Source organism: Rhagoletis pomonella, unplaced genomic scaffold (genome assembly GCF_013731165.1).
Source record: "Rhagoletis pomonella isolate Grant_MI unplaced genomic scaffold, Rhpom_1.0 Rhpom_scaffold_00005, whole genome shotgun sequence".
Taxonomy (NCBI): Eukaryota; Metazoa; Arthropoda; class Insecta; order Diptera; family Tephritidae; genus Rhagoletis; species Rhagoletis pomonella.
The window spans coordinates 330308-351860 of NW_023458559.1; the positions used below are offsets into that span (position 1 = coordinate 330308).

A 21553-nucleotide genomic window follows, 5' to 3' on the forward strand; every position below is an offset into this window, starting at 1 on the left:
TATAAAGCATATAAACACGATTTACTAAATTTTGTTGGTTAATTTGCCTATGGAGATATATTTAAAGATACTTAGGGCCAATTTCACAGTGCGTAGTTAACTCCGAATCGACAGTTAACTAGAGATTTTCAGTACAAAAATCTGTAGTTAACTCCCGATTCCGAGTTAACTACGCATTGTCAAATTGGCCCTTAATATGTTCTTTATGCTAGGTTCTTTCAGAAGCTCTGATGGTGTATTCAACGAGAAGATTCCCCTTCTAGGTTTGCTAAAAGCTAGGCATATATCCAAGATATGTTGCCTCGAAGCTTATGGGCTGTTGCAATAATGGCACCCAGGGCGTGGTTTCTCTTAAGCAGGTGTTGATGCGAAAGTGCACAGTGTCCGATGCGTAGCCTTGAAAAAACTTTTAAGTGCGGGAATACTACAGTTTGTAGGGTAGATTGTTTTAGTCCCGTCAGGATTTATAAGACGATACTGCGAGGCGAGATATCGTTTTTCTCGAACGTCCCTACGTCGTGACAGGACGTATGCGGTACATTTTTAGCTTCCTCGTAGTCTTCTTCATTACCTCGGATTCCACAGTGTCCCGGAACCCACATTAATTTGACTTTATTTTTGAAAGCAATTATACTATTAATGGACTTAGGCTACGAACGTTCTGAATTGCTGTTATGGTTGAGAGACGATGCATATGATATATTTGCCTTTCGATATGACTGCCCATTGGGTTGCTTCTTTTACACCATATGCTTCGGCTGAAGAAATTTAGCAGTAAGGCGACAATAGCCCTTTACCTACTGATGATACTAGAATCATTAGAAACGACCGCGTACGAGGTGTTATTACAATCTTTTGACCCGTCTGTGTAAAGGACAGTCCAACCGTTAGAGTTAAGTTGGCACTTCCGAGTATCAGCAGTGGTCGTTTTCTTGGAAAAACTCATTCATTTGTCTTCCAAAAAAGAAGAGTGTAGAGCCCATGGTGGGTGCTTGCTTACTTTAAAAAAACTTTGGTTTTAAGTGGAGGTCAAAATTTGCAGTCTTTTGAAGAGCTCTGTGAATAATTGATTGCTTTCTAACCGACTTCCAAAAAAGGAGAAGGTTATCAGTTCGTCGGAATATTTTTTTTGTTTTTTTTTTTATGTATGTTGCCGCATAACTTTGGACCACGTCAACCGATTTCGATAATTCTTTTTGCATCGGAAAGGTAGTGTCTCAGAGGTGGTCCCAGACTAATATGGTTGAGATCCGATCAGTGGATCATGAGATATATATATATATTTGTTTTTTATATGGGAGTTGAAGTCAGTTTTTTTTTGCTAAAAATTACTTGTTTGCTTTCGTTTAAGTGCCTGTTGTTCATACCTTACTGTGCAACATCGGATTGTGGGTGTAAAATAGTTTGGTATAAGCCGTAGAGTGCACAATTCGAGTCTTTCTTGAATATGTGGCATTCCAGCCTCTACAAGTATGTGCCGTACAGGGTTGTTGCGAATATTCGCATTCGCAACCGCGGAGCTTCCGCATTAATTTTAACATTCGCATTTGCAAAAATCAATGCGGATTTTTTGCGAATGCGAATATTGAAGGGAATAACAGTTATATTTATACATATTCCGAAATAAAAGTCTTTTCCGGATAATAAACAAACCGCTTATCCAAATTAAACAAGTTTAGTATCAAATGAAATCGATTTAAATAGCTTCAAAACTGAAATGTCTAAACGAGGAAAGCCACGTATTGAAAAATATTTCAATAAAAATGTTAATTAATTACCATAGAACGAAACCTCAGGTATATGAATTTCTTTAGTATTAAATTATAAAAGCAAATATAAATAGAGGTGGTAACCTTCGTTCGTTATTTCTGTTTCAAAGATATTGCAGTCCTCTTTCATATAATACCAAATTCGTTTAATGAGGATAAGCGGTTTGTCCATTATCCGGTAGGGACTTTTATTTCGGAAAAAAATATTAGGCCAGGTTTAACTAGTATAAAAAATAACTGTTATTTTCGGTCCCTAGAATATTGTGCAAGTCCACTGATAAAACGTATATCTGGCCAGTCAAAGAAGAAAGGGTTAAAAATGAAAGTAAATGATGTAAAAAAAGAATGAGAATCAAGAAACTTCTGAAAAACAACGGTGTTTAAACAACGATCTTGCCATAATGCTAGATTGTAAAGATGAAAGTCAGGAGGTTACATCCGACATTTGCAGCCTCGATGCAATTCTCAAAAAGGAATTATTGCACCGCAATAAAAAAAATTTATATAACTGAAAGTCCTCTCAACTGGTGCAGCGTCAATCGAAAAGAATTTTCAATTTTCTCAAGTTGCAAGTTTTTCAAGTTTGTAGCCTCGAGCGAGTAATTATGCGCGGGTTTACGGCCCTTAAAGAAGTTTTTATTATATACAATATATCAGTTTTTAAATTCAGGACGAAAAGAACATTATTAAAAATTACTCACCTTTCCATTTTTTATTTACCTCAATAACCTAATTTACTCTCCTAAATTATTTCTTAAAAATACTAGCCATCCCCATTCACATCCGCAGATATCTCAAATTCCACATTCGCAATATCCCTAGTTCCGTACGTTCGATGTGGGGAAGGCTCGTATGCTGCGTCTGATAGCCGAGCGATATGGGGCGTAGAGTTTTTTAAGTGAGTTTCCCGCGGGCTGTCCGTAACTTGGGAGGCCGTAGTCAGTAATGGAGAGTAAAACACACACACACAGAAATGGAGAGTAAAACTGCGACACTTTGGGAAGCGCCATAATTCCGTACGTTCGATGTGGGGAAGGCTCGTACGCTGCGTCTGATAGCCGAGCGATATGGGGCGTAGAGTTTTTTATGTGAGTTTCCCGCGTGCTGTCCGTAAATTGGGAGGCCGTAGTCAGTAATGGAGAGTAAAACTGCTACACTTTGGGAAGCTTATAACTTACCTAAAAGGATTTCAATATTTTGAAATTCGAATACCATAAGTTGACCATGACCTTAGTTGGACGTAGAAGAAATTTCATTTGAATTTGATTCCTAATTGAGCTAAAAATGGCAACCGAGTTAGAAACGAGACAAACCATTTTGCACGAGTTTATAAATGATCCGGCCTTAAGTACACGTAAAATTGCTAAAAACTTAAGATTGCACTATTCGACAGTTTCCAGGGTTTTAATCGGTACACATAAGGCCTGGCTGTTACGAGAAAAAAAGTGAGCGGGGGTTAGCATGGTCAAAGTGATACAAACAATGCTCGGAAGGTCCTCAGTGCGTTTTCGCGAGATCCGAAGGTTTTGTCGCATTATGTTGGAAAATCCGCACGGAGATCGCAGTGTTTCGTACCAAAGGTAAAGCGGAAAGCTTCATTAAGATGTTCTACGGCTCAAACAGCGCCAGACTGAGGCGCAAAGTAGAATGTTACAACGAAATCCCGCAGTTGGAAGTTGTATGAATTCCAAATTAAAAAGTACAACTGCATTGTTATAGACTACGAAGCCAAGTGCTTTAAAAATTCAAAATATATCGCAGGTCAAGATTTTTATAATGCTGCAAGTCGTCAAGATGCCCCTGAAAGCTGTAAGCTGAAAATGAAGTCCAAATTTCCAAAAAACAACATCGTTTGGCAAGCTATTTGTTCCTGTGGCCGTAAGATCAGCCCTTCTTCCCATCCGGGACAATGAATGATCAAGTTTATCGGGATGAGTGCCTCAAAAAGCATCTTCTGTCAGTTATCAACATATAAGGTAGTAGGCCACTGTTCTAGGCGGACATGGCAAGCTGCCACTATGCCAAGGACACATTGCCGTGGTATAATGCAAATAACATCAATAGCCCAGAGCTACATCCTATTGGGGAATATTGGTCAATTGTCAAAGGAATCTTGAAGAAAACAGGGGAAACAATAAAAAATATTGAAGTGTGAAAAACAAAGTAGTTGTGCGCATCGCGTAAAGTCGGTGAAAATATCGATTACTTGCATATGGAGAAAATAATAACTAATATCTTAACATTTGAATAACATATAAACTTCCAAGTTATATAATAGAAAAAAAAAATAATAATTTCAACGCCTTCTAGTTTGTTTCTGGTAGTAATCTCTAAGTGTCGCAGTTTTGGTGTGTTCACCCTTTAGTAGAGCTTTCGTTGTGTTGATGAAGATATTCGGATGAATTTGTGAACGTTGCGAAGAAAGGAACTTAATGATATTTAATTTCGCAAATAACTTTTTTCTTAAATATGTATATGCACTGATCCTTAAAGTTAGCTTACAGTAAAAAATAAGACCTAAAATCTTAAGGTTATTAACATTTGGCATATTAACATTGCATCTTAAGTTAATGCCATTACAAGTTTTTTACGGCAAATATGTACAGTTTTTAAATGATAAGTTGGCTACCGATATGAGAGACCATTCAAAAATTTTGTTTAGGATCTCAACAAATATTTGTTTAACATGCGATAAATCGAGTCTTTTAGAAAATATCAAAACATCGTCTGCACAAATGCAGTGTTCGACTGGAAATTGAGATATGATTTGGCTTATTTCATTGAAAGCGATCATGAATATAGCACCTGATATTGGGGAACCTTAGGGATACCATCCTTCAAATGAAGGCACTCTGAGTAGCTGTTGTTAAGCTTAACTCGGAATTTTCTGTTGCTTAAAAAAGTTTTAATGAAATTGTATATCTTGGGGCCAACTTTCCAATTTGCTACTTCTTGGAGGACAAAATCTTAACTTAAAGTAGTTAGGTGTCGCTTATTGGAGATGACGGTTTGACGCAGAGGTAGGGTTGCCAGATTTTTTGTGTGCGAAATCAGTACGTTAGACTTTTTCATGCTAAAAAAAACAGTACTTTTCAATTCAATTTTAATCAAAGCAAAATTATGAATGTAAGTAACAGAAAATACTCTAAAACGCCAGAGTTCTTGTTTGTAACAATATTTTGGTATATAAATAAATATAGTTCATAAAAAATAAAACCGTTATTCATTTTAACATGAGTGTTCACATCATTATGCACAGGAGCGAATAAATTATTTTATATTTGTGACATTTTTGAATAGCAATAATGAGATCATTCACATTTTCAGTGCTTAAATGTACAAAGAATTCTATACACTTCATTTTAAAATTACTTTAATTTGAAATTCACTTTCCAAAATTTGAATTAGAAGCCGGTTTCTCTCTTTGCGTCAAGAACCAAACTTTATTCTTAAGATCCTCTCAGTTGCTTCGTTTGAGTCTGGTATTAAAAAAAAAAATTAAATTAAATATTTTTCCATACTGTGAAAAAGTGACACTTTTTAAGGACTTCATCTATATTTCCTCATGGCTTATATAATTATTCAACTAAGCAAAAATTGTGAAAGCCTAAGAATTCGCTAAGAAGAGAGTAAAAGGAGTTTTAAGTTATAGGCAAAAGCCATGTGAATACTCAAATTTATTATTCTTAAACTGAAAGTTATTTTCGAACTACATAACTAACAACACTCGTCAAAAATTTCAGTCTTCTTTTTAAATAATTTGAGCTCCATCATATTATCGCAACTGGTATGTACCGACCCGATCTTTTTATTGTATTAATTTCTTGGGCATATTAAGCATTATCTATAAAATGTCAACTATAATTAAATTATTTTCTTCTTATTTTTTACAGTACAGTTTAATGGAGTTCCAACGTTATGTAAAAACGTTAAGAAAATGCTGAAGTATTTTGTTTGAATTGAAAATTCAGTATAAATCAGTACAAGAGTAGAAAAATCAGTACTGTACTGATAAAATCAGTACGTCTGGCAGCCGTACGCAGAGGGCTCGAAATATAAACGGGCATCTAACGTGCCATGTCCGTTTTTTAATGTAACTTGGTTAGTGTTAATCAACTTCCTTTTGTCTGCAAACCACATAATTCGTTTCGCTATTATTTTTTCTAATATCCTTCCTAAACAAGGTAAGGAGATAGGGCAGTAGCTGGTAAGCTCCGAGCTTAGTATGGCGTCTGCTATCTTCTAGCTTTGTGGATAAATACTTTTGGAGTGAATTTCGTTGTAAAGGTCAACTATTCGTTTTTAAGAATAAAAGGACTGATTTTCAACATGGGATATGAAACTCTATCAAGACCTGGTGTTTTCCTCTTAGAGTTGGCGACTGCGTCCTCAGACTCCGCAGTAGTAACATTCGAATCTAAATATTTAGCCCAAATGCTTAGTTCCCCAATTGGCTGAGAGTGGCGGTTAATCACAAGGTTTTTTTTGCTATGAACTCGCACGAGAAAGTTGAGTTTTTTGGGTATGAACTGGAGTATTTTGCGAACTGATTTGCTATACTACTCGGGTCGGTAACTGTGCCATTTGGCGTATTAAGACAGTTAATAATGTTTCGTCTCCGAAGGCGTGTAATATCTTCCCAAATCTTTGCATTGCTACTTGTACGATTGATGTTAGAAGTGAACTCTTCGAGGGAAACACGTTCGTTTTTTTGACTTCGTGTTTGAAAATGGCATTGTTATGCTTGTAGTGTAAAATATCGATAAAGTTCCTTGTACCTTGTCCTTGTATATTTCTGCTAACTTTCTTTCTTTAGTGTTCGTATACCTAGAAAAAGGTTAAGCTATAAGATTTGGTTATAGTGACCAAGTGGCATAGTTGGATATGACGAAATAAATATCTAGTTCACAAAAGTCTGCAATTTACTTGAGACTTCTAGTTGGGACAAATGTATATTTGTTAATAATTACAAAACGACTACCTTGATTGGACAATATTGTTAGTTGAATAAAATCATTGCTGAGCAAATATAAACCATGCTTTGGTTGATACCAGTTTCCAATTAATATTGTGAACTTTCTGTAGACTTGAATCTGTAATCGTCAATTTGACACAAATAAAAATTTACTCGATGGTTGTTGTGTTTACTTTCTTCTATTTGCATATATTAAGCATAAAAAATACATACATATTTACATAAATAGTTACTAGTGTATACATATAATACATATGAATATGGCGGTAAGAATTTCCTAAAAATAAACGATAAAAAAGGAACAGTCGTGCGAATACCCAGGTCAATATCTGCTGCTGGAAGTGCTGGTTTAAATGACTAAGGTTGGCTAAATAGAAACTTTCAAATTATAATTAACATGAATTATATATCCACTGAGAAACCCCGGTTGGCATCAAACTTTATATTTTTAAATAACTATGCGCACACCAAAACAACTCGCGGCGATAGCAAAACTGAAACTGAGACAAACAAGTCTAGGCATGTCATAGCACACACTTTCCTTTTTCTATCTAACGCAGTGATCAACACGACATAGCTTACTGAGCGCTCTGTGACTACATGCGTGCAGTGTTGCCGCCGCTCAAAGAACTTTCTAACCAAGATTTGACGAAAAAGTTCCCAAATATAAGGAAAAATAACCATTTTTTTTATAAGATTAACAACTCAGGTCATCACAAATTTTTTATATAGTACGTATAGACAAATTTTACAAACCAAAGAAAATCAATTTTTATTTGCATTTTTGAAAATTAAATCCTTTTAAGGCTGAAAATAAATGAAATACATTCATATATAAGTATATATATATAAATACATATTTTAGAAAATCAGGCTTCCCGCATTAGGTACATATATATGTTAATATCTTCGTAAACATTACCAGACGCTAAATGATGTTTTTAAATAAGTACACAGGTACACAGTTTCCAACTTATTTGTAAGAATCAATGAAATACCTAATCAGTGTGAACAACCACATTGTAAATATTTTTTAATTACGATTAAACAATTAAAAATTGGACTGCATTGGACTATATCGTCGCTCAGCGCGAAGTACTTCGTATACGCCAAACGCAGTACCGCGTATACGATGGTAACTAAATTTTACAAAAGCGCGAAAACCCGATTTTTTCAAAACTGTGGAATGGTATTTCCCTTGAACCTACTTGCTGTAAGATTATTATTATTAATCTTAACTTAAATTAATAAAGTAAGCAGTAATGGAAAAATAATTACCAAATCCCTTTTTTATTGTACATACATGACGTGGTATAGGATTCCGCATATACGAGGTATTTATATATGTACTATCTGAGTATGTATTCATTAGAAGTAGTCTTTAGCCGACCATGTATATTCTGTATATTATAAAACAAATACATACATATGTAAGTAATATTAATACAATGATTTCAAATGTTCTCACTTGGTTTCACTGCTGGGGCTGCCACTGCTGCTGCTACTCTCCTCAACCTCGTGTTGCTGGGCTATGTCTTATAACGAACCTAATTGAAAAGTTTTTTGGAAATACATATTATTCAAAATAAAACCAAAATTGTGTATTTTTTCTCACTTATCCATAGAATTGAGCCCGTATAAATTAACTTGAAACCCCAATTTTGCGCGGAATTCTAATAATTTTTCGCGGCTTCTTAATGACTCTCGTATTATTCAAATCTCATTTCAGGCACATACATATTATGTGTGCAAAGAACACAGAAACGGTGTAACTGCGGGGCCTTTTCAAAAGCTTGGCGATTAATTCACCGCGATTTATTAAAGATGCGACCCGACAAAGAATGACTCGTTACAATTATAACGTGTTGTCTCTTCTTATAGATTTACGTTCTTTGGACCCGATAATAGTTGCACCCTCAAACTTTTACATGTTCTTTTGCATATGTAAACACATGATTATTATCGGAATAAGTCGAATCTTGAGTTGCCATTTTAGTAGTAATAACTTTAGTTAAATAACCATATTGAGCAGAATAAATGTATTTGTTTATACTATTTTTCAAAGATTTAATTACTGTTTGTATACAAAAATCAGAAACTACAGTAAATGTTAAAAATAACCAAAATGGGAACGATATTAACAACTCCACAGGCAAGAAAAAAAATAACCAAAATTGGTTAAAAGTAACCAACACCGCAACACTGCATGCGTGTTTCACCTATATACGAACAGCGGTAGCAGAGCAATGATTCAATGTCTCATTCATTGAATCGTTTTTATGCAATGGTCGGCATACTAGCGCATTCAAACGATTCAATAAGTGGGACTGTGTGCATTGCTCAGCAGGCGCTCTTCGTATGTGAAACACATTTGTGCTCAGAGAGCGCTCAGCATTCTTTAGGGGTGGCTCACAAGCATGAATATGTTTCGCTCTCAAACCAAATCGTGGTTGCCTCAACTAAGATTTGGTAACTACATATGACTAAACCATGTGTTGATAGAAAGCTTATCTGCATCCTTTTATGAACCATACGTTAAATTGAATGAAATTTGTAGAAATATGCTTCAAAGAAATATTTATTAGTATTTACCAAACCCTTCAACTAAATTAACGATTTGGTACAAACTAGACGAATATTAGAAGCTTTAGTATATTTAGTTATAATGACCAACCCATGGTAATAGTTCCGAATCCTTGGTAACAGTTCCCAAATATTGTCAAAATTCGGAAACTAAATATCTTTAGTTGTCAAAACTAATCCTTTTTCACAGTGTAATTTCTGTAAATCACTATTCCACCATTGAGTATATTGTACTTGGTTTGAGTTTTTGTCTGTAGTATAGAGAGAGAATGTGCTGCACTGCAAATATTGACGCCGCTTCTTTATTAATGCTGTTTGAAGCTGGATAATTTGTGTATATATTAGTGCAAAACTCTTGATATTGGGCCCAATCTGCCTTATCTGTTAGGAACATAGGTTAAACATTTTTCTGTTAATATAGGGAAATGGTCGCTCCTATAGATCATTTATCGTCGTCATGTACAAAGGGGGAACAGGTTAGCCAACGTGCGTGAAAGATTGGTGTGTTGAGAAGAGAGAGTGGGGCTACCATCGTTTAGTGTAACCAGATCAGTAGATAACAAGGCATTTTCAACTTTAGCTCCTCTATCGTTAACAAATGGAGAACCTCAAACAGGGCTCCAATCAAAGCATCGACCCTATTGCCTTATTTAAGATTACAAAGATGTGTGTGCACGAAAACTGTTTATTTGTATATGTGGTATGTATGTATTATTAGTTTTGGGTTGCGTAAGATCTCTATAGCAATACTGAGAAGATCATCGTCATTTAAGAGAATTTTGTGAGGAATTCCTCTTTTAATTAGTATGGCAATGGCAACACCTTGCTAACCATATTGGTTTTCGGGGGAATTGAAAAAGTATCGTCTCGGAGGATACGGTTTCATATTATGACGGATATGAGTTTCTTGTAAGTACAAGAGGGAAGGATTTAGTTCTTTTATTAGCAACTGTAATTCATTATAATTATTAAAGTACCCGTTTATGTTCAATTGCAGTACAGAGATCATTGTGAAGGTAGTATTTTTATGTGCAATAGAAATGAGTAATAAGTGGCTGATAATGAAGTAAAAGTAAGTTTGTTTGGTTATATGTTCCATGTTAATGTAATTTTCTTGCTCAACTGGGAGAGATGGCATGTTATAAATTGTAGAGTAAATAGAGAATTCGTTATCGTTGTTATTTGTTTTGGAAGTATGTATTTGATTGTTGAAAATTATTTTCGTTGGTGAAGAAGGAAGCTGTATTAACTGTATGTTGTTGATTAGTAATTATTTGAGTGAGAATGTTACTGAGCGAATTATCGTCGTTTATGTTTTGTGCTGTGTTTTGTTGATGAGAATTGTTTGCTAAGTTTGAGTTTAGTTGTAGCGTTACGACTGGAGTGAAGTTATTTGTTTTGGAATAGTCATGGGATACTAGAGTAAACTTTGTTGTTGGTTATTGATTGATTTGACGATGGCAAAAAAAGAGCCACCTATTATTGAGGGAATTGGGTTTCTGTAAAGTGTGATTGCTTTTTATACCCGAGCGCACTTGTGCACAAGGGTATTATAACTTTGTTCACATAACGGTTGTTTGTAACAGGCAAAACGAATCGAGATATATTTAGACAAATGTATACATAAATGATCAGAATGAAAAGAGAAATCGGTTAAGCGGTGACTGTCTGTCCGTCCGTCCATCCGTCTCTGCACACGATAACTCGAGTAAAACTTTAGATATCTTAACGAAACTTTGTACGTGCACTTCTTTCGGCGTAGGACGGATGGTATTGAAAATGGGCAAAATCGGACAATAACCACGCCTGCCTCCCATATAACGGTAATTTTCAGGAATACGAAAATGCGATATTTTAGTAACAACTGAAGATTATTCACTCAAAATTGATATTTACAATAGTTTTTAGACGAAAATAAGAATATTATAATTTTTTGGAAAATGGGCGTAGCCGCTCCCACTTATGGTTACATGTGTATATCTTGGTAACCGCTCCACCAATTCTTTCAAAGCTTGGCACAGTTAGCCGGAAATGTGAAAAACATATATATAATACTTGCGCCGGGTATTTAATGTTCGGCTCCGCCCGAACTTATACTTTCTTACTTGTTTCATTGTACATTTGTTTTCCACTTGTATTTTTAAGATCTCTTTTGATTACTGATACTTTGGACAAAACTTGTCAAAAGCCGGGTGATCTCCCGCGCATTTTGTGGACATCGTTCGGGAGCATGTGTCGGGTGAATGTGGGGGAGGTTGCAGAAGACATACTCCAGGATGCTTTGGTTTCCTATTCACAACTTTAGAAAACTTGTATACTTCAACGACACCTTGATCAGACAAGGTTTTCACAATCTCTTCTTCATTATGATCATTTAAACATGGAGCTTATATAGTACCTTTCGTATGGTTGAGCGTATCGTGATATGTAGCTTTCACTTCACAAACACCATGTAAAAATATCGTACGTATGTATAAAGGTTTCAGCTGTTGGTTTGTCCTTCAATAATAGGCAAAGACTGCCATCTCGGAATTTAGTAATTTTGACGATTTACTTGCTTATTAATTTTAAAGAGGCATGGATGGCAAAACAGCCGTAATTTTTATAAGCTTTTATTTAACTTGTTTAAAGGTTTGTTTTCATCTACCGCAGAGATTGCTACGTATTTAGGATTGCTGTTTCGATTTTAGGAAGATTTGGGAAGGGTTCGAAATTCTTTTTAACTATTTTCTTTTAGGCGGGGAATCAGAGGCTAGCAGAGCCAGTGGCGGATACAGGATTTTATTTGGGGAGGGGCGATTGGGATCGACTTGTCGAATAATGTTAAAGTACAGCCATCTAACTTGATTCACAGCGGAGTGACCAATCGAAGCTATATCACCTACAAGCATCCACTCTCGTTGAACCCTCATTTAATATTTACGCAAAAAGAGGTTCTAGTAATTTTTATGAAAGTTATGCTATGGGTTTATTAAATCAGTATATATTTGTGCATCTATACATAGTATAAAGGAAAGTCGAGATTTTTTATACGCGGGAATCTCGAAAACTGCTGAACGCATTTCGACGAGATTTTATCTAATATATTCTCTATCGATAGGAGAGTGACCTTTTTAACTTAGAATTTTAATAGGGTTGCTACATGTTGAGAAAATTACTATATTCAATTATAATAAGCGTCAGTTCTGCACCGTCACTGTCAAATGAAAATTCTTAGCCCCTGGATGTGTAATAATGAATTATTTTTCTGAGTAGGGTTGACACCTGTTTAAAAACTATAAGATCTTCTCCGTTCGTTGGATAAAAAATGAGATACCAAATGAAAGTGCATGGCCGTCGCATGTATCTATTTAAAATTGCTATCTTCTATACATAGTATAAAGGAAAGGCGAGATATTTTAACCACGCTACTGAACGGATTTAGACAAGATTTTTATGTATATAATAAACGAAGTACATGTTGAAATATGATTTCTTTCTCCAAATACGTAAATGTACATTCATATGCATACATTAAGCGCGTGGCGAAGCCTCGCGCATCCGCGGCCGGCTAGTATTACATAAATACTTATTTTTTGCTTATAATGTTTGTCAAATGAGGGATGTAATTAAGTAACTTAACAACTTATTCGGAATTTTGATTATAATAATTTAAATTGCAAACTCAATTTTGCGCTTTCCTTTTGGGAATCTTTGTATTATCCGTTTAGTTCCAATTTCAATATCTAAGGACCAGTTTCAGTGGCAGTTAATTTAAAATGAACAGCTGACTGACATTTGATTTGCTAATTTTAGTTTAAAGCAGCCAGCTTGGGCGTTTAAACTAAATTTAAACCACGACCGTGCACTGAAAAATTGGCCCTAAGTGTACGTGTAAAAGTCTTAGACCTATCAGTATTTTTTCATTCATAGTACTATGGAACCATGTTTTTAACAGGCGAAGGGTAACTTCTATCTGAAGTAGCGTTATTAGCTAGAAGTGTAGTCAGAATGCGGAGAAGTTTGTTAATCAACGGAAAAGCATATTCGCCGTCCCATTTAGCAAGAACTTCTGCTGCTGATGTTAGGTATGGCTTTTCGCTTACCTCATTTGTTCATCGTTCTGACCACACTTTATACTCTCCTTCCAAACTGATAGCGCCTTTTTGTATCTTGTTATATTCCCCAATTTTATATGTATGGAAGTAATAGTTCAACTCAAAAATGTTTATGTAATGTATATTTTTGGGCAATCTTTCTCGGAGATCGAGCTAAATATTATGCAACAGCGGTATAAATATTACATTTTGATAATAATCATCGGCGCTAGACGCACGATAATTTGCCAAATTTCATCTATCTGCTCTCCGAGGAAGGACAATGTCCAAATAGTATAATTTCTTAGCGATATCGGTAACTAACGCGGCAATCGCTTTTTCTACGCATTTTGCTGTTATCCCCCTACGAATTTCTGGTTACACAGTTGAATGTGAAATTTTCTACATTCACCGCGGGAATAGACAAAAAGTAGTATCAAAAAGTTTGATTCGACATGCATACATATAGTTCTTATCATAACTTTAAAAGACTCACATATTGGCAAGATTTCATCATTTATTTCAATATTATTATTAATTTTAATTATTGTGTTTTAAAGCAATAGCATATTTTTAACAGAAACCATACAAATCCAAGTTTCAATCTTTGTAAAAATTTCTAGCTATTTTAAAGATTTTTTAGAAACATTTTGAGTATGCAGTTTTGTAGCCCAATTTCAAGTACCATTGATTTCTGGGAATTTTTTTCGTCGAAGGTGTTGTACATTTTCCACATATAACAAAAAAATCGTCGAAAATGTTTTGCATGGAATAAAATAGCTAACATGGTCAACAAAAAAATGCCAAAAATCAGTTACTTTTAACTTGAGGTAAAATTGAATGGGCTAAAAAACAGCTTTTAGTAAGTTTGTGATTTTCTAAAGCGTTGCACAGAGATTTAAGCTTGGATTAATATGGTTTTTGTTAAAGATTATACTATATTTTTATAAACAAACAATGAAATGAAAATATATTAAGACAAATGGTCAAGTCTTGTCGAAATGTAAATGCCGTAAAGTTGTGACAAGGTCTATAAATTCATAGTATTTGCATACCCATTGTTGTAATTTTTAATTTAAGAGATTTACATGCTTTCTTATTCTATAAATAATCTTATGCAAGCCTAAATCAAGGATTATGATATTGAAGATTAAAACAAACAAGTTTTTAAATTTTTTTTTTCAATTCTCGTTTGAGGTAATATTTTTTAACCGAAATTTTTTCCAGCTTCGGGGGGGGGGGGGGGGGGGGGGGGGGGAAGGGCGATCACCCCTATCGCCCCTCCCCTGTATCCGCCACTGAGCAGAAATAACACGTCCGCTCAGCAAGAGAACTGGTCGGTGACTGATAATAATATAATTTTTATTTATTTATTTAGGAACAAGAAATTGAGCAGCGGCTAACCAATCAAGGCACTCCATCGCATGTAGATGTTCGCAGTTCTTCGAGTTCTTCGGCACCGTCAACACAACCCTCGCTTCAACAGCAACCATTACAGCATTTACACCAGCAGCAACAGCATACCCCGAGTGCTCTTGCTAATTTGCCACCTTCAGTAACTGTTATTCCTACAAAATGTCATACGCCTACACCCAGTGTAGCATCTCGTCCTACACCGCCTCCCTGTATCCAACAAACTCCCACGCCTCCGCCATCTACCACACCGCGTTCTTCACGTAATCAACAGCCAGCTTCACAACCCACAACAAATCCAACAAGCCAATTACAACATCGTGACCGCGAACAGGTGCAACAGCAGCAGCAACAATACGACAAATACACTACTGCAGCGCTGGCCGCTGCTGCTGCTCAACTTAGTGCGCTTGGCAGCTTGCCTAGTTTAAACAACATTGCTAGTATAACCGGCTTGGGAAATCTTGGCAATTTCTCAGCTTTAGCAGGATTAGCGAATATATCAACAGCTGGGACTACTAATCCTTCCGCTAGTGGACTTGGAAACGCTAATTCAGCAGCTCAAGCCGCCGCTTTTCAAGCTTTTCAGCAGCAGCTTCTTCGAGGTATGTAGAGGTACTCGCTAGCTCTATTACAGATGTTAAATTCCACAATATTTTTTCTTTCGAATTTGCAGCTTTAGGTCAAGGATTAGCTGCTAATCCACAACACATGATACAATTTACACCACTTCTTTACTCTTACCAAATGGCAATGGCTCAGGCGGCACAAGTAGCAGGTAAATTGGCGATAGTTATTAGAGGTCTGCATCTGCATTTCGCTTCACAGTGAAGTTTTCTAGCGAATACGCTTACTTCTATTCCTCTCACTGAGAGTGCGGATAGTTAAGAGAAACATAGTCGCTAAGCGTCGAGTAACTAAGAGCCAATTTACACGACGACTTTTCACCCTGCGTTTTTGGCACGTTCCCTTTTAAAAAAGTCTTCGAAAATCCTCGTGCATTTACACGATGACTTTTTCCTTGCGGCGTTTTTTGCGTATTTTTGACATTGAAGCGTAAAATTTTCTTTGGTCAACTCTTTCGTCCTCAATCTGCAAACGTCAAGCTGTGAGGTTGTACTTTATTGTGCTCTGATTTTGGCTTTCTATTTGTTAAGCTTATTGTGCAAATTCCGAGTTGAAGTAGTGATAAAAAGTGCTTATGAGCATCTTAGTGTGAAATAATTGAAGCTAAGTGAAAGTTATTGTGTTTTATATTAAACTAAATTTAATTTAATTTCACTAGCATACATTCTAATCTTGCCGAGTCATTTGTTGCTATCATTGTTGTTGTATCCTTTGTAGTTAACTGAATTCATTTTGTTTTTGCACATTTGTTCTACTCTTTCTGTTTACTTCTTCTAGTAATTCTTGTCACAGCTGTTTGCGTTGCGTTTATTAAGTGTCATAATTACAGTGATACTCAAACTGTTCACTACATTTATTTAAAGCTATTTACATCAGCTCCTTAACTGTTATAATTTATTTGTTTGTCTGTTTATTAACGAGTGTTATTACTTACATCTTTCAATATGAAGTGCAATCTTGATACTTGCCAAATTAAAAGCGATTCTGAACGCTACTTATCGTGCTGGCTGTGTGATGGTATTTACCATCTGAAATGTGCTGGTTTGACGGGAAGAATTCTGGACGCTATTAATGATGGCAAGAGACTTCGCTGGTCTTGCGTAAAGTGCAGGTCAACCGAAGTTGATCTTTTCAAGCTATTTAGGCAAACCAGAAATGGTTTTACAGAAAATAGGAAGAGAATTGTCGGTGCTGACCTAAAAATTTAAGCATTATGAAAATGTGTTTAAATCATTTATATGCTTAGATGCCTTGCAATCTGTTAAGGATAACCGTGTGTCTAAACGTAAGCGTCTTCATAGTCCATCTAAGGAAATTATTGCCGTTGCACGTCAGAATAATCTTCCGACTTCCGATTTTCGAGAGACACTACCGAAGACGATATAAAGCTTTATATCTCATCAAAAAGTACAACTGTCGACCTAAGCATCAGAAAATTGAATTTAAAATACGAAAGAAATATTGCTTCATTTAAAATTGACGTAAATTTAGAGAATTTTAATGCGCTGCTTAGTAGATCTTTCTGGCCCCCCGGAGCTTTCGTTCGTGAATTCGAATATAGGTCCAAAAAAGGAAACAACTTAGCTAATATTCCCCGTCATAACGCTGAATCAAAAAACTAATTATTAAATCTGCTTTAAGTATTTATTACCAAAATGTAAGAGGCTTAAATACTAAATTAACGAACTTATACCTTAAAGGCCTTAAATCTAATTATAATATTCTTTCTTTTACTGAAACTTGGATGAAACCTCATATTTTCAATTCAGAGATTCTTCCAAATCATTATCATATATATAGACAAGATAGGGAGGACAGAATCGGCAGTGGCGTACTCTTCGCTGTAGACTCTTCAATATCATCTGAAGAAGTTAGTCTTCCACACATTGATTCAGTAGAATTCAAATGCATTCGTGTACAGGCTGGAAAAGGGTCTATTTACTTAGCTCTATGCTATATCCCTCCCCGATCTGACACATTGGTGTATTCACGACTCATCTCTTTACTGAAATCAGTTAATTTACTGACTTAACCCTGTGATTCAATGATTTGGCTGGGTGATTTTAATTTACCAATCATATCATGGAACATCATTGACAATGATATCGTACCTTTAGCGTCTAGTGCGTGTAACAACGTATTTTTAGAGGAGATGGCTGAACTCTGCCTAACTCAGGTTAATGTATTTCACAATAAGTTTGGTAAAGTATTAGATCTTGTTTTTGTTGATGATGCATCTAAGTCCGTTGTAAATAAGCGTGATCCACTAGTTTTGCCCGAAGATGTCTACCACCCTGCTACAGAGGTATCTTACGAGGTTATAATTGATGGTCAAAGTTTCAGCACCCAAGCATAGAACCAAATATTCGCTTTGATTTTTCGAAAGCCAACTTTAAAAAGCTTAACGAAGAACTGTCTAAAAAGGATACTATCTCTGACGTCATTGATGTTACTTCAGGAATACCTCAAGGTAGCCACCTAGGCCCGGTTCTGTTCTTGCTTTTTATAAACGATATTTCTACATATATAAAATTTTCCAAAATTTTAATGTATGCAGATGATGTAAAGCTTTATAAATCATACGTTTCAATTAAAGAAAGGTCTTTGCTCCTATCGGACTTAAACAGCATGGCTTACTGGTGTCAAGTAAATCTTATGCCTCTAAATCTTAAGAAATGTAAAGTAATGTGCTTCTCGCGAAGAGCTGTTCATCCCGCTTCTTATACAATAGGTAACCATAACCTGGAACAGGTATACAATTTTGTGGACCTTGGTATCACAATTGATCCTAAGCTTAATTTTACTCTTCATATTAATGTGACAGTCAACAAAGCATTTGTGAAACGATGGTCAAAAGAATTGTGTGAACCTTATATCACTAAAATCCTATTTAAAACATTTGTTAGGCCAATACTGGAATACGGTTCGGCGGTTTGGAAATCAAGGTATCAAATTTACTCAGACAAGATAGAATCCGTTCAAAAACAATTTCTACTTTTTGCTTTAAGAAATTTTCGTTGAGCTTCTCAATATAACCTTCCACCTTATACGAGCCGATTAAAACTTATGAATCTTCCTACACTTTCCAGCCGCAGGCAAATGCTTGGTAAAATATCTTCTTCTTCTTTTTTGGCGCTGTAACCGCCTAAGCGATTTTGGCCGAGTTCAGCAAAGCACGCCAGTCGTTTCTCCTCTGTGCCAACTGACGCCAATTGGAAACGCCAAGTGAAGCCAAGTCCTTCTCCACCTGATCTTTCCATCGCAGTTGGGGCCTCCCTCTTCCTCTGCTACCACCAGCGGGTTCCGAGTTGAAGACTTTCAGAGCTGGAGCGTCGATGTCCATTCGAACGACATGACCAAGCCAGCGGTCCAAAGACAGCAGCCAAGACAGGCCAAGGTAGCACTTGTTGGCAAGAGTGATTCTGCGTTGGATTTCCATGCTGACATTATTATCGGTGTTGATGCTGGTTCCCAAAAAACGGAATTCTCTACTTTCTCGAAATTGTAACTGTCAACAGTGACGTGGGTGCCAAGGCGTGAATGTGCTGACTGTTTGTTTGATGACAGGAGATACTTCGTCTTGTCCTCGTTTACCACCAGACCCATTCGCTTTGCTTCCCTATCCAACTTGGAAAAGGCAGATCAGACTTCGCGGTGTTTGTTACCGATGATGGCGATGTCATCGGCATAAGCCAGCAATTGCACGCTCTTGTAGTAAATTGTTCCTGAGCGGTTCAGTTCTGCAGCTCTTATTATCTTCTCCAACATCAGATTAAAGAAGTCACATGAAAGGGAGTCGCCCTGTCTGAAACCCCGTTTTGTGGCGAACGGCTCGGAGAGGTCTTTCCCAATTCTGACGGAGCTGGTGGTATTGCTCAACGTCATTTTACACAGCCGTATAAGTTTTGAGGGGATGCCTAATTCAGACATAGCGGCGTATAGGCAACTTCTTTTAGTGCTGTCAAAGGCGGCTTTAAAGTCGACAAATAGGTGGTGAGTGTCGATCCTTTTCTCGCGGGTCTTTTCCAAGATTTGGCGTATTGTGAATACCTGGTCTATGGTGGATTTTCCAGGTCTAAAGCCACACTGATAAGGCCCAATCAGTTCATTGACGGTGGGCTTAAGTCTTTCGTACAGTACGCTCGATAAGACCTTGTAACCCATGCCTAGAAGGCTGATCCCGCGGTAGTTGGCACGAATAGCGGGGTCACCTTTCTTGTGGATTGGGCACAGCACACTTAAATTCCAATCGTCGGGCATGCGTTCATCTGACCATATTCTGCACAAGAGTTGATGCATGCACCTTATCAACTCCTCGCCGCCGTACTTGAATAGCTCAGCTGGCAGGCTGTCAGCTCCAGCGGCTTTGTTGTTTTTCAGCCGCGTTATTGCTATACGTACCTCGTCATAGTCAGGCGGTGGAACGTCGACTCCGTCATCATCGACTGCGGGCTCGGGTTCTTCTTCTCCACAACTTTCCGTGCTGCTTCCATTTAGTAGGGCGGAAAAGTGTTCCCTCCATAATTTAAGTACGCTCTGGACATCAGTTACTAGGTCGCCATTATTGTTCGTACAGGAGTGCGCCCGGTCTTTAAACCTTCCGTAAGTCGCCTAACTCTCTGGTAAAATTTCCGGGCATTCTTCCTGTTGGCCAGCATTTCAAGCTCTTCGCACTCACGTATTTCGGCCTCTCTCTTCTTATTGCGGCAAATACGTCTCGCTTCCCTCTTCAGATCCCTATAGCGGTCCCACATAGCGCGCGTTGCGCCCGATCGCAGCGTGGCCCTGTAGGCGGCATTTTTTTTTCTGCAGCTTCCTGACACTCCTCATCGGTCCAGTTGTTCTTTCGGGCTCGCTGAAATCCGACTACTTCTTCGGCGGCGGTACTTAATGAGCGGGAAATGTGGTTCCACTGCTCGCATATGTCGGTTTGTTGAAGAGTGCTCTCTGAGAGCAGGTGTGAGAGTCGAGTAGCGAAAGCGCTGGCTGTCTGTTGTGATTGCAGCTTTTCGACGTTAAGCTTTCCTTGCATATTTGGGCGCACGTTGTTTGCCGCACGGAGGCGGGTGCGTATCTTGGCTACAACAAGATAGTGTTCCGAGTCGATGTTTGGGCCTCGGAGTGTGCGTACGTCTAAAACACTGGAAGCGTGCCTTCCGTCTATCACAACATGATCGATTTGGTTTCTCGTTTTTCGATCCGGAGACAGCCACGTAGCTTGATGGATCTTTTTATGCTTGAACCTAGTACTGCATACTACCATGTTTCGGGCCCCGGCGAAGTCGATCAGCTTCAATCCGTTGTCGGACGTTTCGTCGTGGAGGCTGAATTTTCCGACGGTGGTTCCAAAGATCCCTTCCTTGCCCACCCTGGCATTGAAGTCGCCAAGCACGATTTTGATATCATGACAGGGGCAGCGCTCATAGAAGAAATCCATGGATGCCTCATCCTTCTCTTCCGTCGGGGCATGGGCGCAGATGAGCGAGATGTTGAAGAATCTCGCTTTGATGCGGATTGTGGCTAGACGCTCGTCCACCGGGGTGAACGACAGTACTCGGCGACGGAGTCTCTCTCCCACCACAAATCCAACTCCGAACTTGCGCTCCTTTACATGGCAGCTGTAGTAGACGTCGCAAGGCCCCAGACATTGTTTGCCTTGCCCCGTCCAACGCATTTCTTGGATGGCGGTGATGTCAGCTTTTGTCCTTACGAGGACATCAACCAGCCGGGCAGAGGCACCTTCCCCATTAAGGGTCCGGACATTCCAGGTGCATGCCCTCAAATCGTAGTCCTTTAAACGTTTGCCGTGGTCGTCATCATAAGGGGGGGTCTCATCCGAGGCTTTGCCTTGCTTCTTCACTGGAAGTGGTTTTTACGTGGCGGGTCCCAAGCCCAGCGCACTACCCATTGCTGGGACGGGGGTGGTTTCGCAACCAAATACACGTTTATATAGCGAGCCGCTTGCTCCAAGCAGACACCCGCTTGCAGCCGCACCTACTGGTGAACAGACGCTGCAGACTTCAGTGAGCCCTTAAACCGAATAAGTCGGAGTGGCCCCACCGAAGCTCCCTCTCTTTCTGCCGTGACCCAAGGCTCAACTCGGATTGGTT

The 21553-nt window shown here is 37.8% G+C and overlaps 1 protein-coding gene across 3 annotated transcripts in view; it reads left to right on the top strand.

The window, feature by feature from the left end:
• The window catches only part of LOC118738635 (transcriptional repressor p66-alpha), a 396748-nt gene that overhangs the window by 242308 nt on the left and 132887 nt on the right, over nt 1–21553 (top strand). For all 3 annotated transcript variants that reach the window (XM_036469540.1, XM_036469543.1, XM_036469542.1), the window contains 2 exons: nt 14782–15421; nt 15493–15594. In XM_036469540.1, coding sequence (XP_036325433.1) covers nt 14782–15421; nt 15493–15594 — 742 coding nt within the window. The remainder of the gene's footprint in view (nt 1–14781; nt 15422–15492; nt 15595–21553) is intronic.